The following is a 27,703-nucleotide window of genomic DNA, read 5'->3' as shown; positions in this document are numbered from 1 at the left end:
CTGTCCCTTTTGAGGATCCATGGCTATTCCTGTCTTGTTGATTCAGTAACCCAAATATTCTACCTCGGATTTGTAAAATTCATTTTTCAGGTTTTCAGAAGAGACTATATTGGCGTAGTCTTTCCAGGACTTGCATGACGTGCGTGCGATGTAACTCGGGAGCTGCTGAGTAGATCAATATGTTGTCTAGGTATATAACCACTATCTGGTTTAGGAGATCCGAGAAGACGTTGTCCATGAACTTTTGAAATATGGAAGGGGATTAGTCAGCCAAAAAAGCATAACTCGATATTCGAAATGCCCTAACCGGGTTCAAAATGCGGTTTTCCACTCATCTCCTTTTTTGATTCGAAGGAGATGATACGCACCCCTGAGAACCAACTTGGTGAACATTTGAGCCCCTCTTACCGACTCCAGGATATCCTTAATCAAGGGCAACAGATAGCGGTCTTTGATGGTGACTTTATTCAAGCCTCTGAAGTCAATACATGGTCAGAGATCTTTTGTCTTCTAGGGGACGAAGAAGAGGGGTGCCCCCCGCCAGGTGACGAGGAACGAACGATGAGGCCACTCTGGAGATTTTCCTCAAGGTATTGTCTGAGAGTCTCTTTCTCTAGTTCAGTGAGAGAATATACTCTTCCGAAGGGTACTGTTTCTTCAGGTTCCAATGGAATGGAACAGTCAAACTCCCTATGAGGCGGTAACATTGCGTTTGTAGGTTTCAGAAAGATGTCAGCGTATGTATGGTAGTGATTTGGTAGGCCTTGGACGGAGTTAACGGAGGCACAGGCTTCCTTTCTTATCATAGTCATTACCTTAGGAGACCAGTATTCTTAAGTGGGGTAACAGAATTGTTGACAGAAATGAGATGACAGGGAAATGGTTCTTGTCAACCAGTTAATATACGGGTTATGTCTGATTAGGTATACCTAAGATCATGACGTGGCTGGGTGAGGCGATCAGGTCAAAAGACAAGAGTTCTTGATGTTTTCCAAATGTAAGTTGTGGTAACGGTGTCATGTCTTTGACTTGACCGGAAATGAGAGGAGTTCCGTCCACAGTATGGACTTGTTCTGGGATCTCTTTAGGGACACGACTAATTCGCCTCTCATTAGCCCATGCTACATCGAAGTACATCCTGCTAGCACCACTATCCAACAATGCTAGTATCTTCTCTTCTACTCCATCTGGCAGCCTTGCAAGCATAGGCAGAAGAAAGAGAGAGGTGGTAGTTGTGTTCAAGTTACAGAGCAAAGGGAATCCAGGCCATCCAATCCTCTCCCTCCTCACAGAGGACGGGATTTTGCGTTTTTTTCCGACTGCCTAGGATGACAAGTGAGACAATTGCGAATCATGTGCCCTGAGGCGCCACTATAGAGAAACACTCCTTGTTTTTTTCTTATGTATTCCTGTTTCGCCCTTGACAGGGGTCCCCTCGTTAAGCCTATCTGCATAGGTTCTTCTCCTGTGGAAGACTGTATGTCGGACACGGGGTTTCTGTTTTACAAACATTAGGTCGGGTTACTCCGGTATGCTGCAGGAGTCGTAACTTTCATCTCTCCAAACTAGGTTCATTGAGACGATGTTCAACTGATAATGTTAAGTACATTAACTCAGTCATAGTCTCAGCACGAGAAGAATGTACCAATTCATCTTTGATTTCTTCTCACAGCCGTCTGCGAAAAAGGGTTACCAGTGGTCGTTCCACCCAAATAGTTTCTGCCTCCAATTGCCTGAAACGTGTGATGTACTGCAAGACGGCATGACTTCCTTGTTGGATGTCACACAAGGCTTCTTCCACTGATGTCTCCAGCCCAGGTCTTTCAAACATCCATTTAAATGACTCAAGAAAAGATGCATAATTAGACAGTCGTAGGTCTTCTGTGGCTACCAAGGGTGTTGCCCATGCTAGGGCAGGAACGGACAAGACACTAATCAGGTACCCAACTTTAGTTCCATGCAAGGAAAACTGGGCTGGACGACATGCAAAAAACACAGTCAAGGAATCCAAGAATTCCTTCAGCTTGTTGGGATCTTTGGAATAACAAGGAGTAGAGGTAGAGACCATGGGTACATCGGATGTCTTGGTTGTCAGCATGTGACATAAGGCTAAGTTTTATTCTCGTAGCTGTTGTAGTTCTTGGGCTTGTTGTTGAACCGTCTGCACCAATGCCTGTGCTGTTTCTACCGACCCTTCAGTAGGAGGGGACTGTGAAGTATCCATGCGGGTTTTTGGGTGTTGCAATCTGTCAGTTTTAGGGTCTTTCTTACCAGTCTTGAGGCGTTGGGATGGTTCCCGGCTTCGGTTCCTGTAAGTCCTGGTTTGGCCGAGATAGGGGTAAGCCCTTCCGATAGCCACGGCGCTGCCAACAATGAAAGCCTAAGCAGCCAGTGCCCTCTAGAACGAGTCCCAAGAGGAAAACCCCGGAGGGAAATAACCTCTGATGTTGATGATGAGACTCCAGGAATGAAGGAGAAGACAAGGAGCCAGGAAACACAGGAAGACCAGGAGCCCAAAAGGAACCAGGAGAAGACTGGAAGTAAACGGCTTGCCCGAAAACTAACAGGCGTCGCGGGTGCTTTACGAGACGCCATTGAAATGGCCACAGCGGGCTGCGATGTTGTACCACGGCGCCCCCGAAGAGGAGGGAGGGGCACCGCAGGATGCACCGCGGCTGGCGAATAGGAAACAGGTGGCGCCGCGGGTTGCGAGTCAGCCCGCGGCGTAACAGATAAGTGTATTTAGCATTTGTTTGCTGCACTTGGTTCCTTAAAGTGAAAAAAATGAGTGGTACGGAAGGGAACTGAGGTACAATCTGAGTAACAATTTTCAAAAAAGAACCACAACAAGTAATGTGGAGCACCAACACTACTCGATCCCTAAGAACAGCATCATCAGAAGCATCAAAGGTTGCAAACAATCCTTTGAGGATGCAGATTCTCATCCACCACAGAAAAAGCATCATCGAATTAAGCTAACATATAACTTGGATGAACCCAAAAAATGTTGTCAAGGTAATTAAACCCCTGGAAATATATATGTAGAAGAATTAACTCTAGTGTGTTAACTCCAGTTGTGTTAGCTCTTTATTTCCAGTTATTCATAGATTTATGGAAGGCCTGTTATGGGTCCATATCTAGTGAAATAGTGTTGATCCATACATTGCTTTTTTAAATAACAACGAGATTAACAATTATTGAGTTTGTCCTTGGTCTGGAGGTTTTGTACATATAGGCCTAATTTCTGCTGATTTCAACATTGTTTATGCTTTACACAAACTATTTTACTTTGGGCGGTAGAAAGGGCATTCTTATAGTAAAATGATGTTCCGGTGCTTCCATGCATGACAAACTCATTAATTTTGGTAAATAACATTTTGACTTGGAGGATACGGTACAAGTGTATAGTTTCCTTTCTTATGAACCTGAAAATCCATTTAACTTTCATGTTCATTACCGATAGCAGAAATTTAATTCTTTGATTTTCATATTTCTTCTGATGTTAAATTAATTATGACCACCATGCCTGGTGGGTTTGGGTTACTTTCACCAGAGAAGGTGCTAACATCTCCTTACATATTAAAGCTGGGTCTGGTGGCTTAATGGACTAATGTGACCACTATAGGGGCCTGTGTTCAACCTTGTTGGTCACAAGCTCACATCTTGTCGGGTCCACTCAGCCTTTCATCCTTTTGAGGTCGATAAAATAAGTACCATTGGGTTGGGTAACAATAAACATCTGTTATTCAGCACCAAGATATCCTTGGTTGAATGCGTGCTTTACAAATACACATATTATGTACTGTTATAAACTTTATAAACTGTCTTCAACTTCTATCTTCTTTTGGAATCTTTCTTCAATTAAAATGTAATATTTTACATGTTTTCTCTATGACTACTGGATGTATGACTGATAATATACCCCTGGGTGGCTTATTTACACTTTAGAGGGAATTGAAAGTACTCCAGTTTCTGAAGGCAACTCTAAATATTGAGTAGAATTTACCAGCTGAATTTCCTCCACAAATTTATCTCTAAGGAGTAGCATAGTTAGCCTGTTGATTCTACTCTAAATTAAGTTTTCACCTGAATTTAGAGGATTTCCAAATGCCCTCCAAAAGAGGTCTTTATTTTCTTTCTCGATCTGCTTCTAATGTAGCACATTTTACTTTCTAATTTTTTCCTTGACAAACCTAGTTATTGATGTATGTCGAGATTTCTTGTGACTAAGGTAATTTTATATTTGTTAATTGTATTTTGACATTTGCAACATGTTACTATTTCAATAAAGTATCTGAACACAAAAAATAATCAATGTAATTTCCATATAACTGGGATCCATTTTTACCAATGTCTGTTAAAAAGTCATAGTACCTAGAAAATAAGGATACCATGTGCAGTGCATAAATTGCCTTCTTTTGGTCTCATACACACCAGCAACATTGGGCCATATTTACTATAAAATGTCGGACAGCGGAGCTGGGCCAAATTTGGCAGCGCCGCGCTCCGACATTTTCAAATGCAGGGATGTGCCCTATTTACTACTATATGGCACAACCCTGCGTTTTTCCTAGCACTGGCGCTAAATGTAGCTGCCTAGCGCCAACGCAGGTACCCTTACTTGCAGGGCATGCTTGTTTATGTGCAGGAAGTACCTTTCTGCACATAAACAATCCATTAAGGATATTTTTTATTTCTATGCACGCTGCATTGTGCAGCACCAATAGAAGTAGCAAATAGTCATTATTCAATGGTTGTTTATCTGCATAAACAAACATTAATGGCTTTTTGCTCTTTAGATTTGTGCTGCAAGCAAAAATGAGGAAAAATAAAAGACTTTCTCCTCATTTGCCATTCTAATGCCTGTTCTTGCATGGTGTTAGTTTTTGGCCCTGCCACAGATTTACACCTCCTTGTAAATCTGGGGCAGTGTCAAAAAGCAATGGGTGTTGCGGTGGAACACCCACAGTAACACCCAGTTCACGCCCCTTTTCACGCAGATACCTGCGTGAAAGGGTAGCACATTTACAAAGCGGCATTAAGCCACAACACATGGCTTAATGCCACTTTGTAAATATGCTGCTGAGCATTGTGCCACAGGAACGTCGTTAAAAGTGACGTTCCTGTGACGCAATGCCCTTGTAAATATGCCCCAATATTTGGCCCTCATCTGCAGCATAATTCCAATCCACCTCAAGAAATGTTTTTAAACTATTGTGTGAAAGTGAATTGGCTGCAATATCTTTATTACATTATTACATAATTAGATAGGTGTTATGACACTTTGTAAAACACAATAATAAGTGCATACTAAGTACAATTTTAGCCACACACTGTGAAAAAGGGCAGTGCAGAGAAAGTCAGAATTACCTTTGCACGTTTTCAATTCTGGAGTCTTTTTGTAAAATCCATTTTTGCATGCGCAGTTTACAAATGAACCATTTTGTAGTAGCTCGCAATCTGTTGTTGCGTCATCACAATAAGAAGAGTTGCATGGATTGGATTCTAAAATATAAAAGTACTTTTTTATTCTTTTTTACAGAACATATTTCCTAAGATCAAAAATAGAACAATGGGGTTAGTCAAACATTTCAGACTATGGAATTTCCACACATTTTCACTCTTACCAATTATTGATTCATCGTTTTTTGTAAAATCTGTAAGCGATTTACAGAGATCACACTGCTCGTAATTCAAAGGATATAGTCTTGCAGATACAAAACAAATACTTCCTACTGTATGCCATTGCTGCCTGTATACAACAAGATGTCCTTATATGTATAGTGTTTCCTTCTTCCTCTTGCCATTTTTTTATTCATATTCCTACCTCTTAGCCTCTCCCATCACTAGAAGAATGACGTAAGAAGTTTGTGGTAGGCGATTCAAATTAACTTAACAGAGGAAAACAATGGGGCATATTTACAGGGGGACATCGCCACCGGAACGTCACTTTTAGCGACGCTCTGGATGCGATATCCTCCTCTTCTTATTTACAATGCGGCGTTAATGCCATTTTTCACACTTTATTTAGCGTGAAAGGGGCATGCAATGGGTGTTGCAGTGTGCTTTCCACCACAACACCCATTTAGAAATCCCTGATGGCCTGGCAAGGATCTCTAAGCATTTGGTACAAACTCCAGAAGACAGAAAGGAATGGTGTGTGTCACTGTTTGTTTCTCCAAGATACATATATTGAAACAAAGTTCCAAGGCATGTGTTTTTTTCAGTAAATAAAAAAAAAAGTCCTTGGTGAAGTGTGCCTAGGAATTATTGTTTGTTTTTCTTGAACTGGTATGTCATGCATCACGGGGCAGACCAAATGGGAAAATCATTGAGGGTCACCCCATTCTAAATCGGATAGGGTGACCGCCACTGTGGGCTTGCAGGCCAGTTCTGGACTGACTGCTGGGTCCCTGGTTTCTGTCTGGGGTGCCAGCCAAGGCTCAGCCATCAGAAACTCTTTTGTTCCCCTGACTCTTATTTTTTTCTTGTTTTCATTGAGTTTCAATTAGCAAGAGCAACAATCACACATTGGATGACGATGAACATACTCTGCCCCCCCCCCCCCCACCCCTTGTGATTAGGCTATCCACTGCTTTGTTCCACCATTTATTAACCATGTGTCAGTGTACAAAGCTTTCAATGACCCTGCACCTCTACTGAGACGTTTACATGATACACTTGTGTCCTAATCGGCTATTCGACTGTCATCCCGAGTCCTCGCTATCACTACTCATAGTTGTCCCATGTTGTTCGAATTGTTCTAATTCAATCGCTCCCAAGTTCCATTCGAGCGGGCCCCCGTGGTAGTCCATTCTGCCTTTGAGTTTCCTCATTCTTTCATTGTTTCATCGTCGGGGGTGCCGCCCACTTCGACACTTTTTTCCTATGGTTAATCCCAGTAATTTTTATTTTAACATATTGTTTATTTTTTTGTTTTAGTGCGCAATCCTAACACGCATGTGTGCATATCACATCTCACAATTATGTTTGTCAGATCTCCCAGTTTGTGGTTAGCTCTCCCCAAAACTGCTGTAATATAGCACATTCCCATCACGTCAATAAATGTTCCAGAGGCCGTTCTACATCTGGGGCACGTACCACGTCATCTGGGTTCATTCTGTGTAGCAGTTCCGGAGTGACATATGCTCTATGTCTATGCTTGCAATGTATACGTCTTAATTTCGTGTGACCGATTTACAGTTGTCAAAAACTGTGCCCACTGTGTGTCTTGTAATTCCTCCCCAGGTTCACGTGTCACAGTGCTTTTGAGTGCTACACACACTAGTCCTCCTGGGGAAGTAATGTCCTATACAGAGTGGTGACTGGTCTCCCTCCCACTACCAGGGATAGCAATACTTGATTTACCCTATGGGTTTCAGGTTCCTGGGGGAAATTGGGGCATGTTTATGGTACTGTAACTGCCAAACTGGCATAAAATATGAAGGCCCTAGACGGCACCTCCCCTTTCTCACAGAGGCGGGGATATCCCATCAATCTCCCTTACAGAGACTTCCCAGGTGTATAGGCGTGCCTCTTTGCTTTGCTTCTCTCACACTATGAGGTAAGCTCGGACAGAGCATCGAACTCCAAGGTACTAGCTGAGGTTAATACATTAATTTGTGACTCTTGGTCGATCTGTTCCATATCATAACCAGCATCTGAATGTGTATTGGTGTGATTTTTAGCACTTTCTTGGACATGCATGGGGTAGAAAACAGATGCCTGGGTGTCAACAATATGTCTAGGGTACCACACACCGGGTCCCTCCTCTCCTCCACCAGGCACGGCACTAAATATTTTAATTGTGTTGCATAGTAAAATGCTCTAAAGTTAGGAGCCAGCAATCCCCCTTTCTCCCATGGGAGTTTACGTATCTCCAGTGCTACTTTCGCCCTACCATATTCCCCACTATAACAATCTCTGTAGGTCATCTAGCTTACAGAAGCACTTGTCTGTGATCAGCATGGTGATATGGGCCAGCACATAAACCACCCTTGGTAAGATTATCATCTTGCTTAGCGCTATGCGACCCATGAGGGACATTAGAAATCGTAACCATGCAATGATATTGACCTCCAGGTTTCGTAGTAATGTACTTAAATTGTGTTCATAGATTCCCCTTGACCCCTGCTATGCCTGATAGCCAGGTATTGAAATGGCACGGGGACTAGTTGAAGTGGTGTCCCAGAGGTATCACCCTCCTTTACCTCGTTCAATGGGTAGAGAATAGATTTTGTTGTGTTCAACTTAAATCCTGGTAACTGCCCCACCTTCCTTAATGTGTGGCCTATAGCAGGCCCTTTTTCCAGGGGGTCCCGTAATGTCAACAGAATGTCATCTGCATAATGCATGATTATGCTACGTCAGCCACCCCAGGGAGACCCCATCTCCAATGGTTCAATCATTAACTCGAAAATTAGAGGTACCAATGTACATACTTGCCGGGTTCCCCTGTGGATACTCCAGCTGCCCGATAATCAGCCACCCATTTTTACCTATGCAGTAGGGTATAGGAGAAATAACCATTATAGAAATGGCACCCCCAAGTCATACCATTGAAGCGTCTGTTTCAGGTCCAATTAACTGTATTGAAGGCTTTTTGTGTGTCCAGGCTGGCTATCCCAGACTTTTCTCCTGTGTGAGTGATATGCTCTGTGAGCAGTAGGGCTTTGCATATGTTGGTCATGGTCATACACCCACAAATCCCGCCTGGTCAGGGTGTATTAGGGTCTCCGCTTTGCCTGCCTACCATCTAGGATTTATCATTGAAAGTGGTTGATCTGACTCACAGTCCAATGGGTCCTTCGCAACTTTAGGAAGTACGACTATATATATATGCCTCATGTAGCGTAATGGAAAGTGTCCCTGCAATTGTGCTACATTAAGCATGCCCGGAGTAGGCTGGCCTGCAGATCCACATACTCTATACAATTCTGTGGGGAGCCCATCACTCCCCAGAGCCTTCCTCATACCAACATTTCTAATGGACTAACGAATGTCCCCCTCAGTGAGAGGTGAATTTAATGTCTCTTTGAGATTAGGCGCTAGTCGGGGTAGGCTAGCTTCAGTGAGAACCGCTCAATGACCCTTGGATCTTCCCTCAGTTGATCATCATACAGGGGTAAGTAAAAGTCCTTGAAGCAGTGGCGGATGGACTCCTGGTCCCTGGCCACCCAGCCCCCCCCATTACGTATAGCTTCAACTGCCCTCTTCCCTCTCTCTTAATTGACCAATTAAGCCAATAATCTTCCAAACTTGTCTTCCCTATTCATGCTACAATTTACAATAAGTTTTATAATCATGTTTGCTTAGGCATTCTCTAGCTTCCTCAAGGTGTTTTACTTCTTCATTCCGTTCATCCCAATATGCATTCCCGTTCGCAATCTGTGATCCAGCAATTGTATGCATTCCTCATGTGTTTCTATCATGCCCATCAATGATTTTCTGACTTCATATGTTAAACCTATGAACAACCCCATTTAGTAGCCTTAAATGCTTCCCACAACACTCCTGCCGATTCTACAGTGCCTCTATTGACCTTAAATTAATCCCTTATCACAGCCCTGACTTCTGGGGAGAGGGTGCAGCCTTATGGCTAGAGCTGTTGACCTCGAAGCTGTGGAACCGAGTTCGAGTCTCGGCAACAACACTCACCATCCTGTGGTTCTGGGCAAATCACTTAATCTCCCTGTGTCTAACAAAAATGAATGTGCCCTTCTGTAACAAAACTGGTGCTCATGTAAAGCGCTCTGATACCTGATGTCTCAGGTCTAGTTCGTGCTGTATTGTACTACCTTAAATTACTGATTTTTCTTTATTTAGGTTGAACAGACAAGAGTTTAATTAGTGTTCATTGAATTAGAAAGGGTTTGCAATTGTTTTCCTCATGTACAGAGAAGTCTCGCTGTGATTGGATAATCAGCCAGGGAGCCACGATGAGATTGGTGAGATGGTTGTTTATTGACAGAGTTGCACTTTGATAGGTTCACCTTTGACAGAGCTGCACTAGGATTGTTTTTTGTGCGCTAAGTTGTTTTGTGTGATTTGTGGATTGTTTTGAAACAAAATAATGGGAGCTGTATTGAAAAAGCCTAAAGGTTCTGTTAAATCTTCTACTGAAGGTCAGAAATTACCCGCCAAGAAAATGCCTACTTAAGAAATGTTGACAGACATTGGGTTCTACATATGTATCTGAATTTCTAAATGGCATGATTATACCTCTTCTGATGAAACTTTGCAGTTTTCTTTTTAGAGCACTTTTAAAAATAGAATGCTAGATTTCTTGAGACAGACAATGAGTGAGAGGATGCCGTTGCCTAGACCTATACAGTTTGAGGCATTGAATACATTGGATTGAATGGCTACCGAGAAGCAGAGAAAGAAAATGACAAAGCAGGTTAAGCATCCTATTAGCCAATGGTTAGAGAGCACATTGGATTGACAGGAGAAGATCTGGATGGAGGATAACATGGAAGGTGTGAGAGTTTTTCCTGCAATAATTAAAGAAACTGATTAAAAGAAGAAGCCCACAGAGAAAAAGGATCATAATCAGGATAATAATTATGATGATAATTTCATTAATGATATTTTGAAATCCAGTCCTCCTCCATTCACAGAGTATGGGGACATGGAAGCGGTCCTGGTTCTAGTGGGATAGTTGACATAAGTGCATCAGGAGATAGTGGAGCGATGCAGATGCAGACTTCATCTACAGTCATGTTGAGTAGTGCCCCACCTGAGATTGCAATGACAGCAGTACTGAGTTATAGTGAAGATACACCTGGTACAAGACACTCCGAAAGAGAGAACTATTAATGTTGGTCTTCTGAAATCGAATTTGGAGAAATGTTACAGGACACAAATTATTTAAATAGACTATTGTCAAATAATGTTGATGAAATGAGATATTTGATTAAAGAAACAGCCAGATGTGCAAAATAAGCTCATGATAAATGTATGGATTTAGCTGATGAGTGTGAGTTTGACATTAGTAAAATAAAGAATGTGACAAAAAATTCAAAAATGGATTTGGCACACAATGAAATAAAAGAAATGGTGTTGATGACTCTCAGGGCTCACGCTAAAGATTTAATTAAGAAAACAAGAGAATGGAGTGATTTGAATAAGTATACTAAAAGGTGGAAGAAAGGAAATGCAAGGCAAAAGCAAGAAAAGGAATCAGAGAATAGAATAGGGGGATTGACTAAAGATTCGAAGATGAGGCCATCTGAGGGAAGTACATAGAGGAAACTTAGCGCATTTGCCTTGGACAAGAGCTAATTTATTGCTTTTACTACAGATTTCTCAAAGCTGAGGGAAGAGCCTGCCGGTCGTAAGAGGAGGTTCATAGGCTGACGACAATTTCACAAATGCTGTGGACTGACAAACTCATTATTTGAAACTGTGACCCCTAGTGATTTGTGGTCTGAATATGTACTCTGCTGTTGCTTGGCCAACTGAGGAACCAGCTAGAGTTGCTCCAAATAATGCTCCTTTTGATGAGGCAACAAATAGATATAGAGAGGTGACTGAGCATTTGAAAAAGAAGGTGCACAAGACAGATGTTAGGTGTGCAAATATTAAAGAACCTATTCATAATATTACTATTGTGAAGTATCAAGTCCGGCTCCCCACTCGACCCTCTTCCCCAGCTAAGCTCTGGCTTTTGAACAAGTGAGTTCTTAGCGTGATTCTCAATCTTCTCAATGCCTCTCTAACCTCAGGTCTCGTTCCTCAAAACTGAAAACACGCCCTTCTGCTTCCTTTACTGAAGAAGACTGGTCTCAACCCGCTTTGCTGGTCAAATTATGGCCCTATATCCCTCCTTAATGTTTTATTTAAGGTTTTGGAGAGACATATCAACTCCCAGCTCTCCTCTCCTGTGGCAATTCACAACCTATTGCATCCGTCTCAGTCTGGCTTCCATGCTGGTTACAGCACCGAATCGGACCTGCTTGGGGTCACTGAATATCTCAGGCAGCAGCTTGATTGTGGTGGTATGGCAGCTCTCATCTTACTAGACTTGAGTGCGGCATTTGACACAGTCTAACACTCTATCTTGGCTGATCGTCTGGAAGCCGCAAGTATTGAGGGCATGGCTTTGAGGTGGTTGATCTCTTTCTTATAAGATCGCTCGTTTCAAGGCTTTTCCCATACCACTAAATCAAACCCAGTATCTTTATCATCAGGAGTGCCGCAGGGCTCGTTTTTAAGCCCTCTACTTTTTAACCTCTATGTTCGCCCTCTGGCGGACATTGCGGCGAAGTTGGGACTGACTATTTCTTCCTATGAAGATGATACACAGATCATCTTTTCTCTCTCTGCCGCTCAGCATAAGGACCCTTCCCTGCTTGGACTGAGTAATATCTCTTTGTGTATGTCCAGAAATGCCTTGAAGCTGAACAGTACTAAAACAGAGGTTCTAATTCTAGGAAACAATCCCGAACTCTGGGGAACTAACTATTGGCCTGATACTTTGGGAACTCCACCTGCTCTGGTCCCTAAAGTCAATAACTTGTGTTTTACTACTGACAACAAACTTTCCCTTAAAGCCCTAGTGTCTGGGGTCACTGCGACCTGCTTTGTGGTCCTTAAATGGCTAAAATAAATCCTCTGGCTAATTCCACCTGCTGCCCTGAGAACGGTTATGCAGGCATTGATGACTTCCAGACTTGACTACGGCAATGCATTGTACGTGGGCGCTGATAAAGCCTCTATACACTGTTTACAGCTCATACAAAATCTGGCTGCACGCCTCCTCCTCTGGTTGCCTCAACATGCCTCAGTCTCACCTTTACTTCATCAACTCCATTGGCTCAAAGTAAACACACGCATTGAGTTTAAGGCCTTATGTTAAATGTTTTGTGCCAAACATGGCTTAGCGCCCACCCTACATACAAAGTCTGGTCAAACCTTATGTGCCCACTCGACGGTTGAGATCTGCTAGCCTTTTTCTGTTTTCGGTGCCCAGATTACATCTTGCTCATATGAGTGGCAGGTCTTTCTCCTACCTAGGCCCCAAACTGTGGAACTCACTTCCTCTGGAACTCAGTCAATCGCTCTTGCCCTTCCATAAGAAACTAAAGACCTTCCTATACAACCAAGCATAATCTTCCATGCTATCATTTGCATTGTGTGGCTCCTGTATTGTTCTGCTTTCAGCGCCAGGAAACCCTGTTGGGTATCCGCACGCTCTATAAGTCTATAAATGAATAAATAAATAAATAAATAACTCACTCGAACCAAACAAATCCATGCATGCTTATTCTGAGAGACTCATGCTGATTTTTAATAGGAATAGCAGAGTCGATAATCCTGAGGAGGATGGTGTCAGCGGATTTGTTTCTGCGGGAAACATCCATTACAATGCGGGCATTACATCGCAATGCCTTTACATCGCAGTCATTAAAACCCAAGTAGTAACGACTTGCGCTGGATGGCGCTCTAACCTACTGTACGTTGACTGGAGTTGGAATAGTAAATCTTACTATTTCTAAGTCCAGCGCCCTCCAGCGCAAGTCGTTGTAACGACTTGCGTTGTAACGAACCTGATGTAAAATACCGCGTTGTAAATGTATGCATAGTAACATCATGCATTCTGTTTCTGCTTTTGTGATGGGTTTGCGACCCGAGTTAAGCTATTAATTAAAATAAAGTGAGCTGCGTGACAGTATGGATGAGATTTTGAAGCTGGCCAAATACAGTAGCGATGCCGAAGAGAATCAAGGAGAAACTGATGATTGCTAGACAAAACAATCTCAGAGAAGTGCCCTAAATCAGTTGAGGGGTTCAGATATGGGTTATGTTCAATCTGGAAGTGCTGGAATGAATGGAATGACTCAGATGCAAGGTGAAGAATGGGGAATGGACTAATGAAAATGCAAGGTGGTGAAAGAGGATGAGCAACAGTTCTAGAATTAATGCAAAAGTTGAATTGATGAACATGAACACTGCTGGCCACTTCTGTGGAACAACTGGGCATTGGAAACGGAAATGCAGACATAATCAAGATAGAATCCTTATTGAATTTGTGCCTCAGAAGCGAAGAAATACACTGCCAATGAAGCTGACACAGTCCATTGCCACATTGCTGTGCAGGGTGTGCCTGAGCAGAAACAGTTTAGTCTGACGATGCCTTCAGCTCCAGTGTTGCAGCAAAATGGTAAAAAGAAAATGCTGTGTAGTCCAGGGTATCACCAGAATCCATTGATTCTGAGTAATGATTCTTCACACTTTTCTTCAGGGAATAATTCACAATCACAGTGTCTGAGGGAGGAGTATTTTCTTACTTGGAGCAGTCCTAGAGGTAGATCAAAGTGGGCCATACATTGATAGTGAAGTCAAGGGCCATCCTATTTCGTTTTGAATTGATATGGGAGCTACCTGTTTTACAGTTCATTCTGAGGAAATCCCAAACCCACCGGGCAGAGAAGTTTAAGTAATAAACACTTTTTTAATTAGGTGAAAACAGTTGACCAAGTTAAAAGCGGGCATATTGAGAACAAGCATTAGTTCATGTATGTGAATCAGGTCCCTTGAATTTATTATTCAGAGACTAGCTTTGCAAAGTGAATTGTGTGATTTAACGCATGGTGTTGCGATTGAAACTCAGGATGAGGATTCAGTTTTTAAAATCAAAACAGGATTCAAGGGTTCAAAGCAGTATGTTTCATTTCTGAAATGCTTGAAGCTTCCTATCTGCAGAATGTTACTTCAGCTCGAGCGGCAGAGTTGGTTAGCTCAATAAGAACATGATGCCTGACAGAAAACTTAGCCATTACAAAAATGGGGTGACCCATGGTATGGGGACCTGGGTGTAGACTTGATACCAAAAACAATGGTCCTTGACCATTTAATTAATACAATTGAGCCAATTGCTTCAATTAGTCAGTTAGTTTTTGTAATCTTGAGCTCGAAACCCAAAAACACTTTTTAGAGGGAAAGAACTCACAATATTCAATATATAATTCAATCCAGCAAAGAACAACATCCAACCTTGTTTAGATTATCATACATATTAATTTATTATTGAATAAGGCAATTTAAGGTTGCTCCAAGAGGAACGTGCAACAAAAGAGGGTGATTAAGAGTGAGTGGGTGAAGCAAGAAATGAGAACAGAGTAGTAAAAGAAATTCATATGGTTTACAATAAGGATCGGTTATAGTTCACCGTCCAAAGAACCTGGTCACATCTCAATCACAAATACATGTTTTCGTATTTCAAAAGGACCCAATAATTGGTCAAGCACAAGGGAGTTATATGTGTATCCCAGGTAATGGAAAGTAAGCGTCGACGTTTCGACCCGTCTTGAAGGCCTTGAGGAGATTTAGACCTTGGCCGTGCGGATCTTCATCAGGACCAAAGGGAAGGGGTTTGGGGCAACCTGACTGGGTGATGAATTTGATCGTCCACCTGATATCCAGTTCAATGGGGTTCCTCAGACATCCAATGAAAAGAGGACTGCGTATCAAAGGTAGTAATAGAGCTACGAGTTACGAGTGAACCTCATACCTCATACCTCATCATAACGATCACACTAGCGACTGACCTGAATCAGACAGCTGCGTCTGTTGCGCACGGATTGAGTCCCCACAGCTCTATTACTACCTTTGATACGCAGTCCTCTTTTCATTGGATGTCTGAGGAACCCCATTGAACTGGATATCAGGTGGACGATCAAATTCATCACCCAGTCAGGTTGCCCCAAACCCCTTCCCTTTGGTCCTGATGAAGATCCGCACGGCCAAGGTCTAAATCTCCTCAAGGCCTTCAAGACGGGTCGAAACGTCGACGCTTACTTTCCATTACCTGGGATACACATATAACTCCCTTGTGCTTGACCAATTATTGGGTCCTTTTGAAATACGAAAACATGTATTTGTGATTGAGATGTGACCAGGTTCTTTGGACGGTGAACTATAACCGATCCTTATTGTAAACCATATGAATTTCTTTTACTACTCTGTTCTCATTTCTTGCTTCACCCACTCACTCTTAATCACCCTCTTTTGTTGCACGTTCCTCTTGGAGCAACCTTAAATTGCCTTATTCAATAATAAATTAATATGTATGATAATCTAAACAAGGTTGGATGTTGTTCTTTGCTGGATTGAATTATATATTGAATATTGTGAGTTCTTTCCCTCTAAAAAGTGTTTTTGGGTTTCGAGCTCAAGATTACAAAAACTAACTGACTAATTGAAGCAATTGGCTCAATTGTATTAATTAAATGGTCAAGGACCATTGTTTTTGACAGAAAACTTAAGCATGGCAATTTATGCATATAGCCAGTAAGATGTTGATGTGGTGCATAATCTTGGGCACATGTGGTCACAAAGAAGTTTCATGACATCTTCTTGATCCCTTACAAAGAATAGTCTCTATATACTTGATCTCTTGGAAGCAATTCAGAAGCCAAAGGAGATTGCTATGGTCAAGTGTGCTGTTCATAAGGCTGGAAAAATATATAGTTACTGTTAGACCTGTCAGCCTTAAGAGATCTTCCCCCAAACCTTTTGTCTTTACCCTCCCCTTTTTTGCTGAATTCGTTTTTGTTGGCATTAGGACTCAGTGCACTTTACCGCTGCTAACGAGTGCTAAAGTGTTTGTGCTCACTCCCCTACACATGGTTCAATTGGCTTACACCTGAATGGCATACTTAATTTACTTATAATTCCCTTGTACCCTTGTGGTGTGGTATACCATACACCTAGGGTCAGTAGATCACATTTGTCTAGTAGCACTTATTGGGCCACCCACTTAAGCAGTACCTTAAAACATGTCCCAGGCCTGTCATTGCAGCCTGAATGCAGGTTTAAACTGCCAATTCAACTCGCCAACATAACCCACTTGTCAAACCTTAAACTTCCCTTACTGCTTATATGTCTCCTCTAAGGTAGGCTCTAGTTGGCCCATAGGGCAGAGTGCATTGCAATTAAAAGGCTGTACATGTACTTTTAAGTGTTTCATGTCCTCATAGTGAAAAACACCTACATTTGCTTTTCACTAATGTGAGGCCTACCTGTCCCATAGGATAACATTGGGACCAGTAGCCAGTTTATGAGCCAGTTTATGTTTGTATCTATGAAATTGTAATAAAAAAACCTCTTTAATGCTAAAGTCGGACTTTTCATTACAATTTAACAATTCCACTTTTAGAAAGTTGGTGTTTTCCTGCCCTTAGCTCTTTTGTGCCTGCAGCCTATCTTGGATCACATGACTGGGTGTAACTTTAGTTAATTCCTCCCAGACAGTCAGACAATAGAGGGATTATGTGTGCCTGACTGGGGCATCTGCTGGCATGATGAGGGGCGAGCTGAGCACAGCCACACTTGCAACTCAATAGGTTGTGCTCTGACTTCACACAAAGGACATAACACATCCACCTTGTCACTGCAACCACCTTAGAGCCAGGGGAATCAGGAAATTCCACGCACTTTAAAGTAAAAACCGTTAGAAACTTCTCCCAACTTCAAAGACAGAACTGGGTATAAAAATAGGGCCCTCAGACCCACTCTTCAGTTCCTGGACCTGCGGAAGGACTCTTAAAGGGCTGCCTACTGCTGTGACCTTCTTAGCACTCTGCAAGACTGCTTTGCTGTACCTGGCCTGGAAGGACTACTTTTCTGCCTGGAGCCTGCCTTGAACACTCAGAGGCCAGTCCTGCTATTTGAGCCCTGTATCTTCACCTGCATCCAGAACTACCAGAGTTATCCCAAGGGTTAATTTGCTAAAAGGCTCCCACCATCTTGATTCCACACTTGGACCCAGCCAAGTGTGGAATGAATGAGTGAGTCCTAACCCCCCCCCCCCCTCCAAAAGTGATGTCCCACCTGTCCTGGACCCTTCGTTGTGGTTCTAAACAATCAAGGCGGGACCGGGACCAAGCTGCTCGCCTATCCGCCCAAGGTGCATTGCTGGTCAGCCTGACTTCACGGCTGCTCCCACTATGGGGCAGAATTACAAGCACCGTAAGCCACTTTTGCACCGCTGTTGCGTCACTTCTGTGACGCAGCGGTGGCGTAAAGCCAGCGCCATGCTGCGGGGTATTTACAACGTGACGCATCTAGGGAGATGTGTCACGTTGTAAAGCCCTGCGCCACATGAAACCTGCGTCATGTTTCATGTGGGCATTTTGGCGCAGGGGGGCGTTACGGCACAGGAACGCCTCGGAAAAGTGGCTGAGTGAAATCTACAAGATTTCACTCAGTCACTTTTCGGACCCCCCTGCATCAAAACCTTGCGCCTGCTTGAAGCAGGAGTAAGGCTTGACGCACCATGTTAGACATAGGCAAGGTTGGCACAGTGCTGGAGTTGCGTCGTGCCCGCGACACAAATCCAGCACTGCGCCAACCTTGCGGCAGCAGATGCGTCACGCATCTGCATTTCCTTGCGCCATGATGCGCTGCATTGTAAATGCGGCGCATCCATGGTGGTGCAAGGATTGAGATGCGTGTCGCAAGAAACGTAAATCTGCCCCTCTGTTCTTCTCCACAACAGCGAATCCTATCCAGCAGTCCTACGCCAAAGGGGTATGCAACCTTCTGGAACTCTTATAGCTACCGCCTCCTGTCTCGCAGGAGATTTTCGATTTCCAAAAAAGAGATTAAGTCCGAACGTATAAATCTTCACCATGACTTCGACCCAAGGCTCCCCAACAATGGCGCTCCCTACTCGATCACTGCCTGCAGCCTTGCTCCACTGAACTTTACCTTCTTGGAACATTTTTCTTGAAAATTCTTCTAAGTCTGAAGGTAAGCTCTGACTGGGCCCAATCCACTTTTTCTATCCGGCCCGTGCTCCATTGCGGTCGGCCATATTTTTTTACTTTGACCCAGTCTGACATGATTAGATGTCCGCGGTAGGTGCTTTGATCTTTTAAACTCTAGTTTCTACTAAAAACTTTAAAAATTCATAACTCCAGTGTTATGTTCCATATAGGTACCCAAATATAGGCTCAGGTATTCACCTAACCTTTCACCTATATTCTCCCCTATCATTACACTGTAGTAATGGGGTTGACTTTATCCTAGAGGGATTCTTGGCCTCTAGTTAGCGTCGCATCGTAGGAGTACGCATTTACTACAGTCATGTATTTTCTATACTTGCCTGTATTCATTGTTTTAGCACGATGGTAGAAATCTACCACCCTTTTACTTTGTTCATTTATATCTCTTACTGTCTAATGGTTGTTTTAGCACACCGATTTTACACTAGAATGACGCTGGTTCATTAAATGCTTATTGAGAAACATCCCCACCATTTATTCTGTGTTTCTCTCTGAGACGAAGTGAGCATGAGTGACTGAGCGACAAGTAGCACTGTTTCCACAATCCTGAGGGTTCAGGGTTGTCATGTTCGATAGTTGCCAAGAACTATTCTCTCCTTGGTAAGAGGGGTTTCTAGAGGCACTATGAGCTAGCTGGTATACAGGCTAACATACTCAGTAGGGGTATCTAGAATCAGTCTGAACCCAATCCTACAGTGTATGTTGTCTAAACACGCAGATCCTATATAGGTTTGTAGGAACTACACAACATGGTGCCCAACGTTAGTTTAGTACTTATTTAACAGTCAAATCTGAGTAGTTCAGTCGGGCTATTTTCAGAGACCACTACTCACATTTCTTCAGAGACATCTGGAGTGGGAAGGGAACTATCTGCCACAGCTGAGTAGGCAAAATTCCTATCTATTGGCTGTAGGTTGATCAAGCTTGAAGGACAAACAGTTCCTAGTGTGCATAAAACCTTATCTCCGTTTCCTTGAAACTCTTCCTTGAGAAACTTTTTCAACAATGACGGAGGACGCCACTGCGCATGCACATCGTGTATCCACAGTAAGGGAGGAAGAGCAAGAAGGGGAAATTAAGATTTCAGAAAATGTTAGAACTGCCCTTACTTCAAAACTAGCAGACTATGGAGTCACAGCTAGGGGTGGGATAGTAACTTTCGTGATTGAGGCTTACGAGTCATACAGAACAGAAGTATTCTATTCATGGGTTGAAATTCCCACAAGCAGATGCACAATCACAAACATTTCATTCTTACACTGAAGATGAAACACCAGATGAATACTGTCCGTATGAGGACATTAAAATTCCGCTCACCTACCAGGAGCACATAAACTGGTTTAAAAGCACCCTCCCCCATACTAAAGACAAAGTAAGATTAGGTCCACTCGGAAGAGACAGAGCCACTTGGCCAGTCCTTGCGGCTTACACACCGCATCCAGACATTGACTCAATGCCAGTAGCAGACTTACGTCCACTTCATAAAGAAGTAATAAAACTTTACCGAAGCGTGAAACAGTCCGTGATGAGAACACTCACACTTCAGCCAACAAGAGCTACACAAGGAGGACCCATTCAGAGAAATGCAACTAAAATTATACACCAAATGCTAACGCAGTTATGGGTAAAATACCCACTAAATGTGAACAAATGCCATTCTGGATAGCTAAAAAAATAACACAGCCCTCAAGAAAAACACAGAATGCTAACAATCTGCTTGCCAATGGGGATAGCTCCCCAGATAGAGGATTGTACCATTTGGGGTACAGTTTTCGCTGCCATATATACCAGAACTCGTGGTATCCCTTCATTAGCAGTAATACCAGACTTATTAAGTCAAATACAGACTGAGTATGGAGCAGAACCTGCTCTGAACTTAGGGAAAAAGTTGCTAGGCAATTGTGCCCAGGTATCAGCTATTATATTACCAAATATAAAAGGGGAGGCAGCAGCAGTGGCAATACGCCAACGCCTGAGGGATTTCACTCCTTTACAAAAGGAACGTGAATTACCTAAAATAATTGAAGACACCTATGCTGAATTAGGTAGAGATAGTTTGGGAGCTAGACCAATAAAACCTCAACTCATGGGTGGTCCTGAAAAGGATAACACTAAACCAAGCACCTGATTCTTCCAAGAAGAAATGGGATGATAACAACAAAAATAGAAGAATAGATCTCAATCCAGGAGTGGGTCTCCTCAACAGGAGCCCTCCGAAAGGAGATACAACCTTAGGAATAGAGATAGCATTAAAAAACCTGACAGGTATCAGGATACTGATACATGCTCCTCTGGTGCCTTTCAGGGTTCACGAAGAAACTCAGAGAGAGAAGGAAGGTCAGAACACAGACAAGAAGAGGATACAAAGTCCAGAGACATGCCACACAATACAGACTACACTTCTAAAAAAGAATACAAGCCAAAATCTAAACCTCAATTGAAAAAGACGAAAGTAGCAGGTCTCAAAGTTAGACATGCCCAGAATTCTGAGGACTCAACTTCTGAACAGGGAATGCGCTCTGATTATGCTATACAGCGCAGCAGAAGTAACAATAGCTCACCAGAACCTCATGGAATTTCTGGTGACAGCGGAGTTGAATGAGCATATCACGGTGGAAACACCTGATGCAAGGGTAAGTGTCCCATATAGGTTACATGCGATAACACTCACAATGGAGGGGGAGAAACCCAGAAAAATTAGAGGTCTCTTTTGGGAGAACCTGACTTACGGTTATGACATCCTTTTAGCTGAACGAGTTTGGCCACCTGCAATTGTTATGGATTGCCCAAAAGGGCGAAACGGTTATTTTACCTGCTTTTTCAACCTCGTTCCACTATATATAAAACACCCATATGCGCAGGAGTGGGCGGTAGCCCTTGCTCCAGCACTTTATCGCAACCATGTTGGGTGGGATACTGAGTCACCTCATCATATAATCCCAGTAAAAACTACTCCAGTTCCACTGAGACAATACCCAATAAAACAAGAATAAAAAAAACAGGCCAGGGAGATCTTAGATCAACTTGAATACCAGGGTGTAATAGAAACTTGCACCTCCTCAATGAATAATCCTTTGTTTCCTATAATGAAACCCGATAATTCATATCGTCTAGTTTTAGATTACAGACATCTAAACACATGCACTAAAACATTTGCAGTACAGAATGCACAGTGGTGCATTAATTAATAACATTGTGCGAAATAAATTCAAAACAACACTTGATATCTCAAATGGATTTTTCTGCCAAAATATAGCGCCTGAAAGCAGGTATTTAACAGCATTTGCCGTGCTAGGTTCATAGTGTAAATTTTGTAGACTTCCCCAAGGGTATAAGAATATCCCTGGGTTGTTTTCCGCTAGAGTAACAGAGTTACTTCAGAATTTGGATGAAGAGGCATTGTCCTATGTATATAATATTTATCTGATGGATGACGATTTAAAGGAACACTTGACCGGGGTGAGCAACATAATTTTGGGATTCGCCTCTGAGGGCTACAAATTCAACTTTAAAAAATCTAAAATAGCCCACCTCAATGTCCTATTTTTAGGATGCAAGTTGTCAAGTGAAGGTAAAAGCCTTGCAGCTAACTTTTTAGAAAAGTGTGCGCTGCTCCAACCTCCTAAATCGCTGAAAAACTTACAATCCATATTGGGAGTTTTCAAATTTTGGCAGAACATACATTTTGGATTATGCAGAAAGAGTAAGACCTTTCTACGACTTAATCAGACCTGATTTTTCAATTAGGCATTGGACACAGGAACGTCACAGATGTTCTTCATTCACTACAAGCTGACATGATAGCTTCAAAACATCTGCAGACACGCGTAAATGTCCGCAACTTGGTGATCCGTGTTATAGCGGGTCAATCCGGGTACACTTATTTAACCTTCAATCAAGGAGAAACAGTACCCATAGCATACAAATCAGACTTTTACACAAACGCTGAAGTGCGCATTGCTTCTACAGAAAAAATACTGACAGCAGTACAGACCGCTGTAGTTAGAGAAAGAGCAGTGGCTCAGAGAAAACAAATAATTGTCATAACCCCAGTACCAGCCTTAGAGGCTGCTACAAAGGCAAGCAGTCCTAATGCTAAAGTCTTGCATCCAAGATGGATGCAATGGGCTAATTCTCTCACTGCAATGGATGTAGAATACAGGTATGACCCTAGTTTTAAAACACAAGCATTTCTGCAAGAATATACTCTACCAAATGAAATAATGCCTCTAGATCAGTAGGAATATATCATTTACACTGGCGGATCTTCTCAGCCGGCCATAGGAAGTAAACAGCAATACAGCGGCACTTGTGCAATTGTAAAAGGTCGTATGCAGGATGGCAAGTTTCATCCTAGCAGTATGAAGACACAGACTCTAGGAGACTGCACGGCTCAGCTGGCAGAACTAAAAGCCCTGTTACTAGCACTAATAAAAACGGATCGGGAATTACCCACAGTGATTGTGCACGATTCTTTTTATTGTGTCCAGATATACAATGAATATCTACATTACTGGAGTCTGAATTGGTTTAAAGACTCAAATGGTGGCCCAATTAAGCATAAAATGCTTTGGGGAACAGGTAGTCGAGTTGAAAAACGAACTACCAAGAGCTCACGTGATACACACACTGAGTCATCAACGTGATAGCGTTCACTTTGAAGGGAATTCATTGGCTGATGAAGCTGCAAAAGGGGCAGTACGTACTGCCGCTGTAGCTGCAATCACTCGTACAATAACGAGAATAGACGGTCAGATAATGGTAGCTATCATTGCTTTACGCAAAAACAGCACAGCCTTACCAAAAGGTTTTCCACTCAAATACGCCTACAAGTTAGATGCAAACAACATTCCGTATGCTCAAATTCCAGGAGTGGGGGATAGAGTAATACCAAACATGGATCGCAGATTAAGTTTAATTGCAGTACCCCTCTCCGTACCATCCCAAGGGAAATTCGGTTGTGGAGAGGAAAAACCAGGACTTAAAGCAATCTTTAACAGCAAGAGTATTAGGTTCAGGTGGTAGTTGGGTCAATCACTTATATGGGGTACAGCGTGCCCTCAATAATATGCCAAGAAGTTCTCTAGTGGGTGTCGCTCCTTACGAGGTCCTATTTGGGACGGGAATGTGGGTACCTGATCTCGATTGTGAAAGCACAGTGGTGGATGAAAAACCATTTGACATCAATAAATGCTGTTTTACAGGATCTGAATGAATCCAGAGCACTACTAAGCAACGTGCAAGTAAAACGCACCACCACTGGGGACGTCAAATCAGTCACGGCAAGACCTGTCTGGATCCCAAAAGTCGGGGATCTGATCAGAGAAAAGATCGAGGACAAGAAAGAATTTGGGTCATCATACAGAAAGCCTGTACCTGTCTTGGCTGTCGAAGGAACAAGAACAGTACTTCTTCCGCCTCTTGCAGGCAAAAAAGAAAAGAGATATGTCTCCACTGATCTGATCAAACCACACTATGTGCCCGACACTGAATAGTAGGCCTCGTGGGGTCCTGGGTAGCCAACGCTCTCCTCTCGCTATCATACAGGAAGTTCAGCCAGAAAGACTCATAACATTTGAAGAGTCACCAATACAAAGTGAAGGAATTTCCAACAATGAAATGGAACTCGTTCCTCTTGAAACAGAACTTCAAACCACAGATGAAAGACAAATTTCAATTCGACCTTCAACTGATGTCTACATCAATATGCCTCAACAAGAGACACCTGTAGGTTCAAGAAAACCTGCTGAGCTACCAAAGATAGATCGAACTGCATCTGGCTACTTCATCGATTTTGATACCTTCTCTCTTGATCCCAGCAAACCTGAGACAACGCCAGCTCCAGTTTACCATAAGCACCACATTTGTGAGTTCTACACTTTTCTGAAAAAGACTTACTTAGTATCACCTTGGTTCCAGCTCTGGATCAACACTAGAATATTGCTTTTCCTGTTCTGGATTGGCCTAGTGACTGTTTTCTGCCTACTCATAAATGGAAAACATCTCCCAGAACGCTCTGCAGTACCAAATGTGAACTTGGTCCTGAAATCTCATACATCATCTCATCGTGAACAAAGAGACTTGTTTTCCGTGAACATTACAGCGTTCCAATTCCTGATGGAATAGTTTGGAACAAGGTTGATTATGATGTATTTGGTCCTACGGAACTTTTAAAAAAAACATATTTATTTAAAATTTCTCTAAAAGATATCATTCACTCCAGTACATTTTCTGACGATTGGGATTTTGAAACTGTAAAAAATAAGTTGTCTGAGTTACAACAATACGCTGCATTTTCAAACAATGAAATGTTAGAGGAAACATCTGACTTTGATAGCATATACTGTTACCAGCATTATGGTCATCACTTCTTGCACAAATCCAGTATGCCAAGAAATGTTTTTACATACCACCAGTGGGAACATTGCCCAACACCACCAAAAGGTAGTTAAAAAACTTTTGCAGAGAAGTTTTAATATTTATCAGGGTTTCACACTACTGACCCAACCTCATATTACTATAAGGTTGCACCTACACCTGCACAGATTAATATGCTGACCAACACCAAACAGATTTAATCTGCATCGTTTATTGCCCAACTGTCTGAACAGGGTTTCAACTTATGGAAGGACAATATACACACAAATTCAGTCTGGGGTTCTAAGGAATGGCAAGCTCAGGGAACAGAAGCACTATTTAGAGCGTGCCTCATCCCACAGCAGATCCTCTTTTTGAATGACACAGTGCAACAGACTTCCTATCTTGGACTAGCCAAGAACAAGGATTTGAACACACTTCAGTTTCCCATACCTTCAGATATCAATTTCACATTGCGTGGAGGGGATACAATAGATGACATCATACAGTACAATACATCAGACCCCAATTCATGGGGATGGTTAGTTTGACCCACAGACACAAACAGATGTCAATCAAGATTTAGGGGTACAACCAAAGGGTTTAGTATCCATAGGCCAGACTCACAATGTGTACGAAGAGAAAATCTAGGGGCAGTGACATCATACCGTATTGGGAAGTTTTGCCTCGATTGGCTAAAAACAACGTCACTGTCCCAGGAGAAACAGCCCTGATCCTTATTCTCAGATGAGGGGGATGTAAGGGATTTTTTATTAGGTCTCCGAAAGCCATGTCAGAAATGTTTCTATTATGCTGTCTATAATTAAATATGGAAAATCTCTCAACAAGAAGCCGCAGAGAGACTTCGTGAAATGGATAGAATTAACTGAGAAAAGGCGTTAGCTGTAGTTGACAATGGTATGACTACATTAACATCCAGGATTTATTCACTGGGCAACATTGTATCTTCTGCTATTGATATACTAGAACAATACTTGTCCATACTACAACACGGACAATCTCAACTACGTTCTATTATGTAATTAAGCTGGACACTGCAATCATTGCGTGCTGGTTATGGGCCTTGGCGATTTATCAACAGTACGTCTCTATTTTCAGCATACAATCTCACTGAAAAGCAGATAACGATGGCACAAAGGGGAGCAAAATATACAATGCTGTGTATTGAAAAACTTGACAAGTTACCTTTTACTGTGGCAGAATCACCATCCACAGAATGGTTAATCCATGCCCATATAACACTATCGGTCACAACTATCCAGTTTCAGTATTGCTTAAAAAAACAACAGGCAGGCAGATATGAAGTGATGGGTAGGGAATTCATCATGAAATCTTGGGAATTGCCGTACAGATTTAGATGCAGGAATGGGAAAACTGAAGTGTTTCTTATCGGTACCAACTACAAGAGCACTTTAAGAGCATCTCTCATATGCCAGGTTACCATGCGTCATGGGGCCTGTAATGGTTCAGCTGCTAACTTTTCCTGTCACTTGAAAGGGACCCCAGCTGCTGTGGTTAATCCAGTATTCAGGTTACTTTCAAATGGGAGTTACTTGATGCTGAATGATCAAGGCTGTTGTAGGATGCTCCCGGGCATCGCATATCTTGTCACTGTAAGCTCACGGGTTACTTGCTGTACGGAAGTATTGTTTCCACAGACCCATACAGTCAAGGAGGTGCCGTTATGGCCTTTGTTGAATGTTTCCTTTACACGGTTTGATACTCTGAGCCGAATGAAAGCCATACTTTTACAGCAAACCGTGCCCTTAACCTCCGCCCAGGAAACTTATGATCTCCAGGTTGCAAGGTCCTAGACTGAGACACAGGCACTAGTACGAACAAACTGCCCTTTCCATTTCACAGAAATGGTACAACGTATCTTCAACATGTCTGATACGACGCGTATTGTCCACCTATTTAAGACCATAGGTTCTGGACTGTTAAGCACCTTTCAGACAATCCTCGGAGTTGTTCCAAACTTCATACACTCTGTATTCGGAAGCATTTTTGGAGGGTTTCCACTGATCCTGCTCCTAATAGCAGGTATCCTGATTGTCAGTTTTTCTGCTGCGCAATGAACGCCACAGTCACCAAGGAGTTGGAACGAACGCTCTTGGAGCGCCAATACTGTGATCGCATGGTAATCCATCTGGGCACACCTCGTCTTTGAGAACTGAGCGAGTCTTGGTTCTTGTCATTTAGACCAGTCGGGATCAACTGTATTCTGTCTGTCCTCCGAGGCCTGTTCTGCAGACAAGAATGCATGTTGGACCTCTGTCTGAACACTTCCGACAATTGCGCCACCGGACGTTGATGCTTTACTGGACCTGATAACGGCCCATGCTCTGCCGTGCCCTCAGCGTATTCCAATGTTGATGTCTGGATTCTTAGAGCCACCACAGGATGCTTCAGCTCCTGTCGGAAAGGATACCGGCTCCTCAACAACTACTCAGACCTTGGATGGCACACAACATCACCAGCAGGGGCTGTGCTCGATTGACCTGATCTGTGAGGTGTTGCGGGCACCGTCGTCT

The 27,703-nt window shown here is 42.7% G+C and overlaps 1 protein-coding gene across 21 annotated transcripts in view; it reads right to left on the bottom strand.

Annotated features, from left to right (window-relative positions):
• The window catches only part of MUC13 (mucin 13, cell surface associated), a 772,367-nt gene that overhangs the window by 160,187 nt on the left and 584,477 nt on the right, over positions 1 to 27,703 (bottom strand). For all 21 annotated transcript variants that reach the window (XM_085647277.1, XM_085647282.1, XM_085647279.1 and 18 more), the window contains one exon: positions 5,371 to 5,505. In XM_085647277.1, coding sequence (XP_085503403.1) covers positions 5,371 to 5,505 — 135 coding nt within the window. The remainder of the gene's footprint in view (positions 1 to 5,370; positions 5,506 to 27,703) is intronic.

This window comes from Triturus cristatus, chromosome 3_2, assembly GCF_964204655.1.
Source record: "Triturus cristatus chromosome 3_2, aTriCri1.1, whole genome shotgun sequence".
NCBI lineage: Eukaryota > Metazoa > Chordata > Amphibia > Caudata > Salamandridae > Triturus > Triturus cristatus.
The sequence above is the reverse complement of the archived record's forward strand: the minus strand, read 5'-3'. Positions and strand labels throughout refer to the sequence as shown.